General features: G+C 42.7%; 2 protein-coding genes and 1 long non-coding RNA gene across 3 annotated transcripts; 1 reads left to right on the top strand and 2 right to left on the bottom strand.

Moving 5' to 3' along the window:
- Window positions 1-410: 410 nt before the first annotated feature.
- LOC111389934 lies at window positions 411-857 on the bottom strand. Its single transcript, XR_002701828.1, has 3 exons — window positions 778-857; window positions 601-666; window positions 411-489 (listed from the first exon to the last, which is right to left on the bottom strand). It is a non-coding gene; the product is annotated as an uncharacterized LOC111389934 (long non-coding RNA).
- Window positions 858-7,822: 6,965 nt separating this feature from the next.
- Window positions 7,823-12,076, top strand: LOC111389949. Its single transcript, XM_023014937.1, has 7 exons — window positions 7,823-7,923; window positions 7,972-8,339; window positions 8,613-9,197; window positions 9,336-10,007; window positions 10,053-11,151; window positions 11,260-11,354; window positions 11,547-12,076. Exons 1-7 carry the CDS (start codon window positions 7,823-7,825, stop codon window positions 12,074-12,076), a joined length of 3,450 nt encoding a protein of 1,149 aa, XP_022870705.1.
- Window positions 12,077-13,136: 1,060 nt separating this feature from the next.
- Window positions 13,137-14,266, bottom strand: LOC111389946. Its single transcript, XM_023014934.1, has 2 exons — window positions 13,884-14,266; window positions 13,137-13,804 (listed from the first exon to the last, which is right to left on the bottom strand). Exon 2 carries the CDS (start codon window positions 13,699-13,701, stop codon window positions 13,249-13,251), a length of 453 nt encoding a protein of 150 aa, XP_022870702.1. The 5' UTR covers window positions 13,702-13,804; window positions 13,884-14,266; the 3' UTR covers window positions 13,137-13,248.
- Between the last annotated feature and the right edge of the window lie 660 nt (window positions 14,267-14,926).

Raw genomic sequence — 14,926 nt, 5'->3', positions numbered from 1 at the left:
TCTTTCTCCTCTCCCTCATGTACGGAGTCCTCGTTGCAGGAACAGGACGTCGCAGCCGGGCGGAGCGTCGTCTCATCTTAGGAACTCTGCTTCCGGCTTCTGGTATAGGGGCGGGAACAGGTACGTCAGCGACAACACCTACGTAAAAATGGAAGGGCTAAGTGAGTTACCGTAGATGACGTCCACTAAGCAGACGTATTATACGTACTAGTAACGCATGCAATGAACTTACCTTCGCCATCTGTGACGTTGCAACTGTCGAACTCTAAATCGCTGACCGCAGCCGCTTGTGAGGGCTCTGTATTAGCTCCATCTTATTAACAGAACACACGTAAATGCATAGCATTACATGAAGTGGCAAAGGAAGCAAATGCCATGACATAAAATTGCAAAAAGTGCTCGTAATGGATGCAATACCTTGCTTATCGTCAATTGGAGTGGGCAACGGCTCGTGCTCGACGTCCGGGCATGGCACAATGTCAGCTCCCTCTATTGAAAACAACAATAAAATAATGTGAGTACATTTGTTATGTCAAGTTTCACAACATGCATAGTCCATGAAATAACATGTTTCGATTTGTGCATGAATTACCCACATACCTGGCAAGTCTTCAGTTCCTACAAGCAGCTCCCCCTCGTCCGTGCATGGAGGACCGTATGCTCCGTCTGTAGAAAGCAACAATGACATAATGAGAGTACATTACATCTCCCAACTCAAGCATCATACAACGTCCAGGCAATAAAATGTCTAGAATTGCTCGTGAATAGCGCACGTACCTGGAGGCTGTGAACATCCTTTGTCGACTCCCATTTCAATTGGAGTGGACAATAGGTCTGTGCCTCATCTATGTACGTCTACATCCCAATTGTGACATGAAACAAGTGTTCAAAATAGGTACGTTGGGCACGGTTGGACCGTGGTCAATTTCAGAAAATAAAACAGAATAGCACGTGTCAGATCCAAACCTTGTGGTGAACAACCTGAAGCATCGGGCTCAACAATGGCGCCTGTTAAGCACGAAGAGGTGGTGGGGGGAGGTGGGGCCACTAAGGAAGCAATGAACTCACGGAGTCTTGTACATTCAAATGTCACGTGCTGTTCAATTTCAAGCTTTACACTCCGGAGTCGCATCTCGAAGAGGATTCTTTGGTCCAATAGCAGCTCCTCAACTTCTCCTCTCCATTCGTGAAGGAACCGGTGCCGCCGGAGGGGTGGAAGACTCACTAGTATCCTCACTGTTGTCACCATTGCAATCCTCACTATCGTCGCCATCGTGATCACTTCCTGACTGCCCATCGCTGTCATCATCTCCGGATGTCTCACCGTCACCATTTCGTCCACTACGGACTCTGTCGCCCAAATCTTGCCTTCCCGACTGTCCACCAACTCCACTATCGACGTGCAAAGAATGAAACTACAGCCCAAGCACAGTCCTCACAATGTCATCAAGCACGGACACTGGGGGATCATCGTACGGCATGAGAGTGGACAAATATGGCTGCTCAGCCTTTGCATCGATGGGGCGAAGAGTGGCGTACACATGCAGCTGCAAAATAAGGTTATGATAATCACATGAGAACGTAACAGATTGTCACGAGATGGTAAAGGAAACACGAACACATGTCGTAATTGTACCTGTACATTCTTGAAAAATGCATCGTACATACGATGCTATGGCTGCTTTCGTGCGGACCAGCGAAGAAGTCATGGCATTCGTTCACTGACTCGTTGACCGAAGCATTTCCCAATCTCTGGAATCACCTCGTATGCCCAAACCTGTTGCAACAACAGAAACACATTCAAATGATCGAGATTATAGGTGTAATGCTACCGGAGGGGTAAATCATGCAAGCTATGATAATATTACGAACCGTACGTACCTGCAAGACAATGGGGAAGCCTGCACCGTGCATGTAATCTCTTTCTCCTTTTGGAATTTTCTTGCAAAGCTACCCCGGAACCCGTGCAACAATCGCCTATATCCAACTCTACCCAAGGGTAGGAAAAAAAGAAGTCCATGTCGTCGAACATTGATAGTGTTGGCAAATGGATACCGACATTATTATCCAGAGCATTGAAAGCTCCCTTGACAATTAGAACCAACCCTAGCTTGTAGCGATCAGCATGCGTCGTTGACGGTCGGGCAACAGTAGACTATAGTTGTGCCAATTATATCTTGTCATTAGACTTAAAGTACCTCTCTTTCAACCTTTTCCTCTCAATCAATCGATCGAAATCATCCCCCTCCGGGAATAGATGGCATCTTAACCCCATCACAGCAGCGTACTCTTGTAGACTGAATCTCATCAGGTGGCCTTGCACATTGAACTAAAGCTCGTTCACTTTTTCTGTGTGGACTCTTCAAAACACTAGCTGTAGAATTAGCTGGGCAGAGAATTGAATGTCTGGAACATCAGCCAGATACCCGAGGGGAGAGTTACAAAAGTCCTCGCGTTGCCGCTAGTCAAAATGATCCATCACGGTCTTAACGTACTTGAGGTTGCTGCGTTGGGAAATGTGGGCCCGCAACCGTGCGTCTTCTAGAATCAGGAATTTAAAGTCCATTTGCCCTGCAAGGTGCGTTGACAAAACCCATGGGATTAAATTATAAACATAAACAATATTGTATAATGTCTAACGGTATAATGAAGCGACATCATGCATGGAAACAATGATCTGTCGAGAAGTACAGAGATCAAACGTCGATATCGACAGACTATCTGTAGACATCTGTCGATACCGCAGATTGATGTCCAAATAGGGATGATAGGATAACTGTCGAGAAAAATAGAGGGTCAAGTGTCGAGGTCGACAGTTCACTAGGAGTTGCTATAAGTGCTAAGGGGTGCAAGTTCAACATATCAGGCAGTGCCACATACAAGTATGTTTGAGAAGTAATAACTGAGGATGTGTGAAGGCAGACATGCATGCTAGGAACTGGAAAGATAGCCAATCGTATTTATGCATATATCACCATACAAGCATAGGATTTAACGTAAGTTACATATAAAAACACCCCATATGTCTAGCCCACTTGAAAATGAAAGAAAGTGTTACGAATCCTCACCTGGTATATACGAATGGGAGGCTTGGAATAGAACAGCTATGAATGTATCCGGAATATGACCACACCCCCAAAGTTAGAAACACGCGTCGATAATTTTTTCCCTAAACAAAATATCTGACACGAAAGAGTGTTGAGAAATGTCAGCAACACTATGATGATCATTACTAACATAGAAGTAGATGATACGGAAAAAATGAAAAGAAGCTACGGATTCGTAGTCATTCAAGTTACCGTACTTATTATCAAAAATAGGAAACAAATTTAAGTAAGTGAGCATAAATGGAGAGTCAATCTGAGACAATGAAGGACATGTATGCAAGTAATTTGAACGAAACAATTATAGAGGTCAAAGTAGGTAGGTCAAAGTAGGTAGGACACAATATCATACATCTCAACTATTTGACGAATACTTAAAACAATCAATGACACCATTTTGTACACCTCAACATGGTCAACAATAATTGAGACAATCAAAGAAATGAAAGAAAATAAATATTTATCCATCCTACGTATCCTATCAAATTGAGCAACCAAATCCTAGCATGAGATAGTTTTTCCCTAAACCAAACGAAATCATCGGAAACCAAATCTTCTAAACGACTTGTATTACATTAATTGACTTTTGCAGTAGCGGGAATTGGCTACACCAAATATTCCCATGTATGTCTGAAGTTATACATCGACATTCCATGAAAATTAAATTTAGTTAGAGGGATACAAAATATCACAAGCACGAGATGTTTCGATGTTCGTGTCTTTTGTCCAATACAAACAAAAGTCCACCCACAATAACCACTAATGTTTTTTATAAGTGATGAGTATAGTAGAAGTAGGCGGTACATATAAATCACACGAAATACATCGATAAAAATTGATTTAATGTTTTTAAATACTTTCTATACATGTAACTATCAAGTTAAAATTCATAGATTGTATAAATCAAAATAAGTGGACTTATAAATTGAATAAATTGGACAATTTTTTAATTTGTAACTTATCAGTTATGAGATCCACAATTACAAGAATTTTGACGATATGTATGTGAGGCCCAACTGATAAGTTGACAATTTAGAGTTTTTCCGAACAAGATCTTTGACGAACCAATCAACACAACTAATTTATTATTAAAAATATTTACAATTTAAAGTAAACCCCACACGCAACCTCAGACTGGGAGCAACCTGCTCCTCTCCACAACGCTCTTCTCACACTGTCTGATCTTTTTGTGGTTTGAGTTTTTCTTGATAGTGCTTGCTTCTTTCTTTTTTATGAATGCACCTTGTTGGGAGTTAACTATGAAGCTAATTGTCTTTGCTTTGATCTTACATATGGAGAGAAAGGGAACATGAGTATCAGTTGTTACTAACTTGGAATTGATTAGAGGTCATTTAGGACAATAATTTCTTGACATTAACTCATAGTTGTTAACAGCTAAAGTTGAAAGGGTTTATTCCTTTAGTATAGTTGGCATCTTCAACACTTTGATAATAATGGTTTGTGTATATATTAAGCTACTACGAAACATAATTTTAATAAAATAATTTAAATTTTTCTATGAGGTGCCACATTTTATTATTTTAACATGGGAATCTTTTTCATTTCAATCTTTCCTAAGAATTTTTTGGTAGTTTTCTGGAAGTTGGATGCTTATGACTTGATTATGTATTAGGTTTTCGTTTGGGCTATGTGCTAATGTTTATGCTGTAAACTAAATTAATCATCTTTTCAAAAAGCTATTTACATCATTTTTTTCCCTATATTCAACTGTCAAACTATCTATAGTTCATTGTTATGGTACACAAACACTGGAAATTGGATACTGCATTTTCATTACAATTTTCATAATGGTTTTCGAATCTTCAATAAATTATCCCCAATTTAGCCCACTACGCTTAACAAATTGTTGGATGCAAAATAAAAAAGGAGAAAGAATATTAAAATCTAAAATCATATTACATACAACCTATCGGTACGGCAAGGCTACGCAGGCAGCGGCGTGGATGGCGAGTCGACGACGACAAGCTTAGACTTTAAAGAGATGTGGACTTTCAACCTTCTTGGATCTTTCGAATGCACCGGCCACAGACAGAGGAAAAGAGTCGATGACGGCAGGGCTTAGACTTCAAAGAGATGTGGACTTTCGACCTTCTTCGAACTTTCGAATGCACCGGCCACAGAGAGATGAAGAGAGTCGACGACGGCAGGGCTTAGACTTCAAAGAGATGTGGACTTCGACCTTCTTGGATCTTTCCAATGCCGGCCACAAAGAGAGGAAGAGTATGAACTAAACCCTAAAAATTGGGGTTGATTTTTTTTTTAACTTTTTCCATTGGTATGGGGTCTAATTTTTTCCCTTTTTCTTCAACTTCACACGACAGGTTTATGTACAATTTCTGCACATGGGTCAAATCTCATTTAATTTTGGTACAATTTCTTCCATTAGGACATGTAGGGTATCTGAGATTGGCTAGAGGGGCTAATATGTCTAAAATTGACATTCTTGCAATGTCAAAAAAAAAAAAAGTGACATGTTTGTAAATGCAAAGTTAAAAATTGGCTATTTTGATAATTTCCACTATCTGAATTATCCAATTTTTCAGCTTCAAATGCATGCATTATCTATAACGAATAAAATATTCAAATGATGTCCGCTTTCTGTTTCAGATCATTAGGACATGAAATTCATTCACTATGCTCTCTTCGTCCCATAAGATACACTTATTTCCTTTTTTGTCTGTCCAAAATTACAGAGAGAACTGGAAAATGTGGAGTTTGAATAAATAAAATTTATTTGATTTCTACTCTAACATAATAATTGTTTTTGTATAAAGTTTTTCCACATTGTCCAATACTAATTGAACAATGCTATGTGCCATTGGACATCTTATTACGTTATCAATTAAAATTATGACATCTTCTTATGCAAATGTCGTATTCTTAAAAAAAATTGAGAATGACATATATATACATATAGCCATGATAGAAATGTCAAATTTTAGTACTCAGATTACCAAAGAAGATCTTGCTGATAATTATGTGAAAGGATGGAGAAAAATGAGCGCACACCTCAAACGTCCAAAGTATATGTCTTGAATTGTGCACTAAATAAGTTAAGGCACAAGTCATGACAAGTAGCATGGCCAACGTAAGTTTTGAGAGTCCTAATTGTTGGAAATTGAGTCCAATTCCTCGATTTTCTCAAAGGATATTTGTTTAGAGAAAATATTATAAACCACAAAATTAAAATATGAAAAAAAAATACAAAATGTAAATACTATCGAAGATAGAAATATCCATTATATGAAAATTATTACTGATACTAACATTCCCTACAACCCGATCACTACATTATCCCGACGACCAATTTTAGATAAACTTGCAATTCCACCTACGAGTGCTCGAGCATATGCTCCCCTTACAAACCTACGATATTATTAACCCTTTAGAATTCCTATGCAATTAGGACTCTAACTCAACCACACACTTGACTCCCGCAGGGACTCTATCCCATTATGGAATTTGAACAACTCCTTAACCATTCAGGACTCCAAGAGAAAAGGACATCTAGATAGTTGAGTCCCACTAGGAGAATGTCGCTTACTACTATAAATACAGAACCTTGAGCCATTATTCGAGTACGTTTTTTCATTGTTCTCCAGCATATAGCCTCATGCATATAATTTCCTTTCTGACTTAAGTATCGGAGGGGCGACGAGAACACAACTCGTTGCCTTTGTTTTAGGTACCGAAAGACTATGATCGTGATCAACCTGAATCATCAAGCTCAGGAAATCTGCAGGTACGATTTTTGGTAGCATCATTGACGCCGTCTGTGGGAAACGCTACCAAAAGCCATGGTTAACACGCGATCAGGTCTTCCTTCTGCAAGCTCATCCACTCCCATCCCTCATCCTGTCGAAGATCAACCGGCTCCTCATGAAGAATCCTCGGGAGTGCCCACACCTCTGCCAGCAGTCATCACAACCAAAGCCTTTGAAGAGCTGCGTCAGCAGGTGACCACGCTCACGCAACTGTTAAGTCAAAGAAATTTGCATCCGTCGCTAGCGCAGGCAGAGCATAGCCATTTTATGGCCGATGCTCGAGCACGACCACCAAACCCAGCAAATGGCGGAGTAGGAACCTCGGGAATTCATAATATGGCCTCGGGCTCAAGATCGGTCGCCATGGATTTCGGTGAAATTGCCCAGATCATTCAAGAGGGAATTACAACTGGCCTACAATGTAATGCTCGGGGGCCAACAGGTTTCACCCCAACACTCCATTCACGCCAGAGATATAAACATATCCCTTGCTCGACAGATTCAAATATCCTCACATTAAAGAGTATGATGGGACGACCGACCCTATCAACCATCTCAATGTATACACTGATGTCATGAACTTGCAAGTTGTGCCGGATCAGGTTATGTGCAAAGCCTTTCCACAAACGCTGACCAATGCTGCTAGGGATTGGTTCTCGACATTGGAGCCCAACTCCATAGCCTCATTCTCAGATTTGGCTGATAAGTTCTCAGCCTTCTTTGCAAGTAGCAAGCAAATCAGGAAGACCGCGACCTCTCTCATGCAACTTCGCTAGGGACCAACCGAAATCCTGCGAGGATTTATGACAAAGTTTAACAAGGAAAGGTTTCAAATACCTGACCTCCCACATCACAACAGCTATCTCCGCCCTCACTTACGCCGTAAGATGTGAAGCTTTCAAGATGTCTTTATCAAAGACCCCGCCGTAGACAATGACTGAGCTCCTAACCCTAGCTGAAAAATACATTAATATAGAGGAAACACTAAATCCAAGGAGACCTGGTCCTTCCCATGAAAAGACAGAGAACAAGAGGTAACATGATCCCGTCTCCCGGCATGAGGTTCCCCGGGATAAGTGCAGGAACGAGGCGCCATCAGCACCTCTCACTCGGTTGAACACCTCTAAAACAAACATTTTGATGGAGGTTAAGGATATGAAAGAATTAAAGTGGCCTTCAAGGATGAAGTCGTCCCCTGACACAAGAGATAGGGGCAAGTATTTCGAATTTCACCGGGATCATGGGCATACTATAGATGATTGTCATGCTTTACAGCGAGAAATTGAAGCCCTTATCAAAAGAGGGTTTTTAAAGAATTACATTGGTCATGATAAACGGCCAAGGAATGACTGTGACAATCGAAAAGAGCCTGGGGCTGGAAGCAGTGCTCAACCCACTGCCGGAACTATTAATATTATCGTTGGGGACATAGCGTCCGGCGGAGACACAAGTAATGGGTGAAAGCAGTATACCCGCCAACATGCTCATACCCCAAGAGAATCCAGTGATGAAGTTAGAGACATCACTTTTGGTGCAAGAGATTTGGAAAGAATATCATATCCTCATGACGATGCCTTGGTCGTTTCTGCGGTTGTGGCTAACTTCGAAGTAAGGAGGATTCTGGTTGATAACGGGAGTGTCGCGAACATACTGTCGCGGGAGGCTTTCGCCAAAATGGGAATCTCTCCCAAACATCTCAAAGCAGTAAAAACTCCCCTATAAGGATTTGGTGGTGGAGTCATTATCCCTGAAGGCATCATCGAGCTGAATAAGATCCAGGCTATTGTGTCAACTTTTTACCTCGCCATGAAGTTCTCCACAGGTCATTGCATCAGAGTAGTTCGAGGAGACCAAACAGCGGCTAGACAGTGCTATGTTACAAGCATCCGAGGCATGAGTGCTGACGTCATGCAACTCGCAGACCTGAAGCTCGAGCTCGAGCCAAGGGGTAGATTGGCCCTCGTTGAAGAATTGGAAGTGGTCGAGCTTGAGCACGAAAAAGCTGTTACTATTGGTCGGGATCTGAAGGCCAACCTCCGAGAGAAAGTCATCAGTTGTCTGTCCCACAACATTGATGTTTTTGCATGGAAGGTGGGGGATATGCCAGGGATAGACCTAGAAGTAGCTGTCCATAAACTTAATATCAGCCCAAGGGCCAAATCTGTTAAGCAAAGGAAGGGACAGTTTGCACCGAAAAGACGTGTGGTCATTCAGGAAGAAGTCGGCAAATTGTTGGGAGCGGGGTTCATAAGGGAAGTCCAATACCCCGATTGGCTCGCTAATGTTGTTCTGGTGAAAAAGCCCAGAGGTAAGTGAAGGGTCTGCATTGACTTCATAGATCTGAATAAGGCATGCCTAAAGGACAGCTACCCGCTACCTAGGATCGATAATATTGTGGATAGCACATTCGGACATAAACTGTACAGCTTCTTAGATGCATTCTCAGGGTATCATCAAATCCTCATGGCCAAAGAAGACCAAGAGAAGACTTCATTCATGGCTGATTTAGCCATATATTGCTATAGGGTGATGCCATTTGGGTTGAAAAATGCTAGGGCAACATATCAGAGGCTCATCAACAAAGTCTTCGTCGATTTGATAGGGAAGAACATCGAGGCCTATGTGGATGACATGGTTGTGAAAAGTAAGAAGGTGGAGGAACATATATCCTACCTTGAGGAGGTGTTCGCCACCCTACGAAAATATAAGATGAAGTTCAACCCAGAGAAGTGTGTATTTGGCATAGTTTCAGGAAAGTTTCTGGGTTTCATGATCACTCATCGGGGGATTGAGGCTAACCCCGACAAAATTCAAGCTCTGGCAGTAATGGAATCGCCAAGGACCAAGAAAGAGATTCAAAAGTTGATAGGTAGGGTAGCCGCCTTAAATAAGTTCATGTCTCGAGCAGCAAACATGTGCTTCCCCTTCTTCAAAGCCCTCAGGGGTAATCATTGCTTTGAATGGAGTGAAGAGTGTGAGAAGGCTTTCCAGGAGCTCAAGCAGACATTGGAATCTCCTCTTATCCTTACCAAACCCAAGCCCGGAGATACTCTGTATTTGTACTTAGCCGTATCTCAGAATGCAGTGAGTGGTGTCTTGGTGAAAGAGGTTAACAGAGGCCAGCAACCCATTTATTAAGTAAGCAAAGTCCTACTTGATGCAGAAACAAGATACACTTTGGCAGAACAACTTGCCCTTGCACTGATAGTAGCAGCACGAAAACTTCGGCAATATTTTCAGTTACATCCTATTGTTGTGCTCACCAATCAGCTTCTAAAACACATTCTTCAGAAACCAGACGTTTCAGGAAGACTACTGCAGTGGGCAATTGAACTTGGAGAATTTGACATAGAATTCAAGCCCCGTCCTTCTATCAAAGCTCAGGCCTTAGCTGACTTCATTGCAGAACTCACCCTAAGGCCTCGGGGGCCAGATGGTAGCTCGAGCTCGACCACAGGCATGTGGCAAATTTTCATAGATGGAGCATCAAACTCTTCGGGCTTGGGTGCAGTGGTCATAATCATAAGCCCAGACATGCTGATAAACATTCAGTGTGCACTCAGGTTCGAGTTTGAAGGGACCAATAATGAAGCAGAGTATGAGGCCGTCATCATAGCCATGGAACTCGCCATAAATCTCGAGCTTGAAAATATCAAAATTTACAGTGATTCCCAGTTGGTGGTTGAACAAATCGAAGGGACGTTCAATAGGAAGGATGAGAAGATGAGCTTATACTGTTTGAAAGTGCATGATCTCCAAAGAAAGTTCAAGAGTTGTGAAATTGTAAAAATTTCTCGGGCTAAGAACTGTAGGGCCGATGCCTTGTCAAGATTGGTGTTCATGGGAATCAATGGGCTTGACAGGACAGTCCATGTCAGAATTATAACCGAGTCAAGCATCAATCAGACCATAAGCGTCATGGATATTGATAATGAGCCATCGTGTATGGACCCAATAGTGGACTTCATAAAACATAGCAGTCTTCCAGAGGATCCTTGGGCAGCGAGAAGCATCCGGTCCAAAGCTCTGAGGTACTGCATGATTGAAGGTGTTTTATTTCGCAGGAGCCTCACACTTCCATATCTCAGATACCTTAGGCCTTCCGAATCATCCCAGGCCCTAGAAGAAGTTCATGAAGGTGTATGTGGGAACCATCAAGGAGCTCGGGCATTAGCCTTCAAGCTCATAAGGTATGGATATTATTGGCCAACCATGAAGAAAGACGCTCAGGAATATGTCAAGAAGTGTGACAAGTGCCAAAGGTTTGGCAATGTCATCTACCCTCCCGCAGAAGGCCTCACTAGCATTAGTTGCACGACCCCATTTGAGCTGTAGGGAATTGACATCCTTGGTCCCTTTTCGATAACTAGGGAACAATTGAAGTTTGTGGCTGTGGCTGTAGAGTACTTCACTAAGTGGGTTGAGGCCGAGGCTTTAGCAACAATTTCAGAGCCTAAGTTGAGAGGTTTCATTTGGAGATCTATCATATGCAGGTTCAGGATACCGAAAGTCCTCATAACTGATAATGGCAGGCAGTTTGACAATGCACAATTTAAAAACTTCTGTTCCAACCTAGGGATCGATCACCATCTGATTTCGGTTTCCCATCCTCAAAGTAATGGTCTTGCCAAAGTAACCAATCGGATTATATTATAAGATCTCCGTACAAGGATTGGAGAGGAAAGAGGTTCCTGGTCTGACGAGTTACCCTCCATACTTTGGACATATAGAACGTCCTACAGAACCGCTATGGGGAAAACCCCCTCCATGTTAGCTTTCGGTATTGAAGCCACCGTCCCTATTGAAGTCAGGTTGCCCAGCCAAAGAAGACTTGAGCTCAAAGATGCAGGGCGCACCACTGAACAACTCGACCTCTTGGAAGAGGTTCACAATCTGGCAGCTTTAAAAATGGCCTCTGACCAAGATAGAATAGCAAAGTATTTCAATAAAAAAAGTGAGGACACAAAGATTCAGGGCTGGAGACCTTGTGTTAAGAAGGGCAGAAGCAGCAGGTCATGCTTCGGGAAAGCTAGGACCAGTTTGGGAAGGGCCCTTCGAAGTCATACAACAACTCCAAGGAGGCGCAAACAATTTAAGGGATATGTCAGGAAGGCCGCTTCCAAGACCATGGAACGCCGAGAACTTAAAGATATATTACAAGTAACTTGGTCTTCCGGTTATCAGTAGTCAGGCCTGCGCATCAAGGTTCACGTTTCAATTGTCAGGCCTGCGTGCCAAGTTTTATTTTTTGATAGTCAAGCCTGCGTGCCAAGGTCCACATTTTTAGTTGTCAGGCCTGTGTGCCAAGTCTATTTTTAAAGTATAATAAGAATTAAGAATTCGTCAACATATGATCTAACTACAAAAAGCCTTGCCCTGCGCAAACAATCAAAAAAGCCTTGCCCCGCGCAAGCAACTCAAGCCTTGCCCTGCGCAAGCAATCAACAAGCCTTGCCCCACGCAAGCAACTCAAGCCTTGCCCTGCGTAAGCAATCAACAAGCCTTGCCCCGCGCAAGCACGTCAAGTAACATTCCCGACCACACAATGCCCGATCGATGGTATAAGAGATCTTATAAAAAGGCCATTACTGTCCTCGGGAATCACGCTATAGGTCGATACGATTACGTCGTCATGCATACATGCTCGAGCTCAACACATAATGTCCATAAATGATTTTACAAATTGAGTCCTCGAGGTAACTTTGTGTACATACTTTAATGTTCATAAATGATTTTACAAATTGAGTCCTCGAGATAACTTTGTACATACTCGAGCTCAACACAATAAATGATTTTACAAATTGAGTCTTTGAGTTAACTTCGTGTACATGCTTTAATGTTCATAAATGATTTTATAAATTGAGTCCTCGAGATAACTAATACATCCTCGCGTACGTCAAAGCTAAAAATTCGTCTAGGCGTCGAGATATTTAATTAATCTAGGCATCGAGTTGTCAATTCATCTTAGGCATCAAGTTATTGAATCATCTTAACGTCGAGCTATTTGAGTTTGTCATGATCGAGACATCGGCCATACATGATCGCGCAAAATGAAAAATACTTGATCAAGCAAAATACCATAAATGGAACATTATCTAAGATCGAGCAAAATACTTGTTCAAAATACAAAAGAAGGGGGATGTCATCATGAGAAAAACATAAACTAATCTAGGCCCTCGGCTCTTTCTCCCGATGCCGTGCTCCCCTGCTCTTCCGCCGCATCCTCGTCGTCAATATTCGCGCAAAATGAAAAATACTTGATCAAGCAAAATACCATAAATGGAACATTATCTAAGATCGAGCAAAATACTTGTTCAAAATACAAAAGAAGGGGGATGTCATCATGAGAAAAACATAAACTAATCTAGGCCCTCGGCTCTTTCTCCCGATGCCGTGCTCCCCTGCTCTTCCGCCGCATCCTCGTCGTCAATATTGACCTCATGGTCCTCGACGATTTCCTCGGACTCTGAAAGCTCGAGGTCATCAGCAACCTCAAGGATGCTCTTTAAATCCTCGGGTTTGGCGTCGGGCTTCGACCTCAAAAATGTCCAAGCCTCTTTGAAAGCGTGGAAGTACGAGCCCATGGCGTACTCTCCCTTAAGCCCGTTGAACTCCTTGGACATTTTGAAATCCTCGATCGCAACCCCTCGAGCTTCAGCCAGGCGAATTTCGAAATTAATCTTCAAACGCTCAATCTTGAGCTTTAAATCCTCAGCCTCGTCCTTGGCAGCCCCAACCTCTTCCCAAGCCCTCTGGACGTCGTTCTTCGAGTCCTTGAGCTCCCTCTGGAGAAGGAAGTGCTCAGCTTCCATGTCGGCTATCCTCTTCTCATGTGCTCGAGAAGTATCCTTGAGCTCAGCATTTTTATAGCCTCGTCTTTCCCTTTAGAGAAAGGCTTTGGGCAATGCTCAGAGCCTGCATCAAATGAACCCGAGCTTAAGCGATCACATCATATAAACCCATAAATTACACCAAGTAAGTTGAGCGAGCTTACCTTTAGTGTAAGGGATTCAAGAGCCTTCATTCCCTCGTCAAATTCGAGGTCCTTTCGATATTTGTCCACGATGCTGGACCCCAGGGGACGCCGGTCAGGATCTTGGCTTTGGAATGAAGGCATAGGGGGGACCTCATCCTCGAGGTTAACAACCCCAGGGGTATTCCTTGGCCGAGGACATGACCGAGGAGGGGCAGTTGGAGTTTCATTGGCCTGTATGGTCGAAGATTGTCCCCGGGCAGAAGGTTCGCCTGGCCCACACCTAATGTTCTCAGGGCCTGAATCTCGAGCTCTCTTCTTCCCTCTCTTTTGACCTGGAGCTCGAGCTTGAGGGGCCTTCGACTTTTTGTTCAGGGCCTGTTTGAGAGCTGAAGGATCAAAAGTCATCTCTGCAAAAAAAAAAGTCATTGACATGAGCACAATCGTATTGTTCAAAGACAGATCAATAAGGAAGAAGGTAAAAAGATGATCCCTACCCTCGGTGCCTTTCACATCCACGAGATCGAGGATGTCGTCTATATCATATACAAGAGGCTCAAGGTTTTTTAACATCATCCTATGCCTTTCTAAAGACTCAAAATAGGCCTGGCCTTCACAAAACCTGGGAGTGTCGGGCAAAACCCACCTAGGACTAAAAGGAAGGTCACTATCTTGAGGTACGATATAAAACCACTTTTCTTTCCATCATTTCAATGAACTGGGCATCCTCGGTAATCTAAAGCCTCCTCGGCATGAAAGGTAGGCAAAACAAGTATATTGAGGTAGCTGTTTCAGGTCGAAGACCATTCTACGAAGATCAATGTATGGGCTAATTCCTAGGTATCTACAGGCTATAAAAAAATAGGTGAGCATCCTCCACCCATTTGGCACGAGCTGTCCAGGGCTCATGTTATGCTCGATCAATAAAGACACAAAAAAGGGATGCAGGGGCCATCTAAATCCCCCCTTTAGTGAGTCCCTAAAAATCACGAACTCTCCATCCCGAGCAAAGGCCATCCTATCCTCTACCCATGGCGTCCTAATGTTACATTTCGGCATGAGCC

The sequence above is a fragment of the Olea europaea genome, unplaced genomic scaffold (genome assembly GCF_002742605.1).
Source record: "Olea europaea var. sylvestris unplaced genomic scaffold, O_europaea_v1 scaffold635, whole genome shotgun sequence".
Lineage (NCBI taxonomy): Eukaryota > Viridiplantae > Streptophyta > Magnoliopsida > Lamiales > Oleaceae > Olea > Olea europaea.
This window is presented reverse-complemented; position numbering and strand designations above follow the sequence as displayed.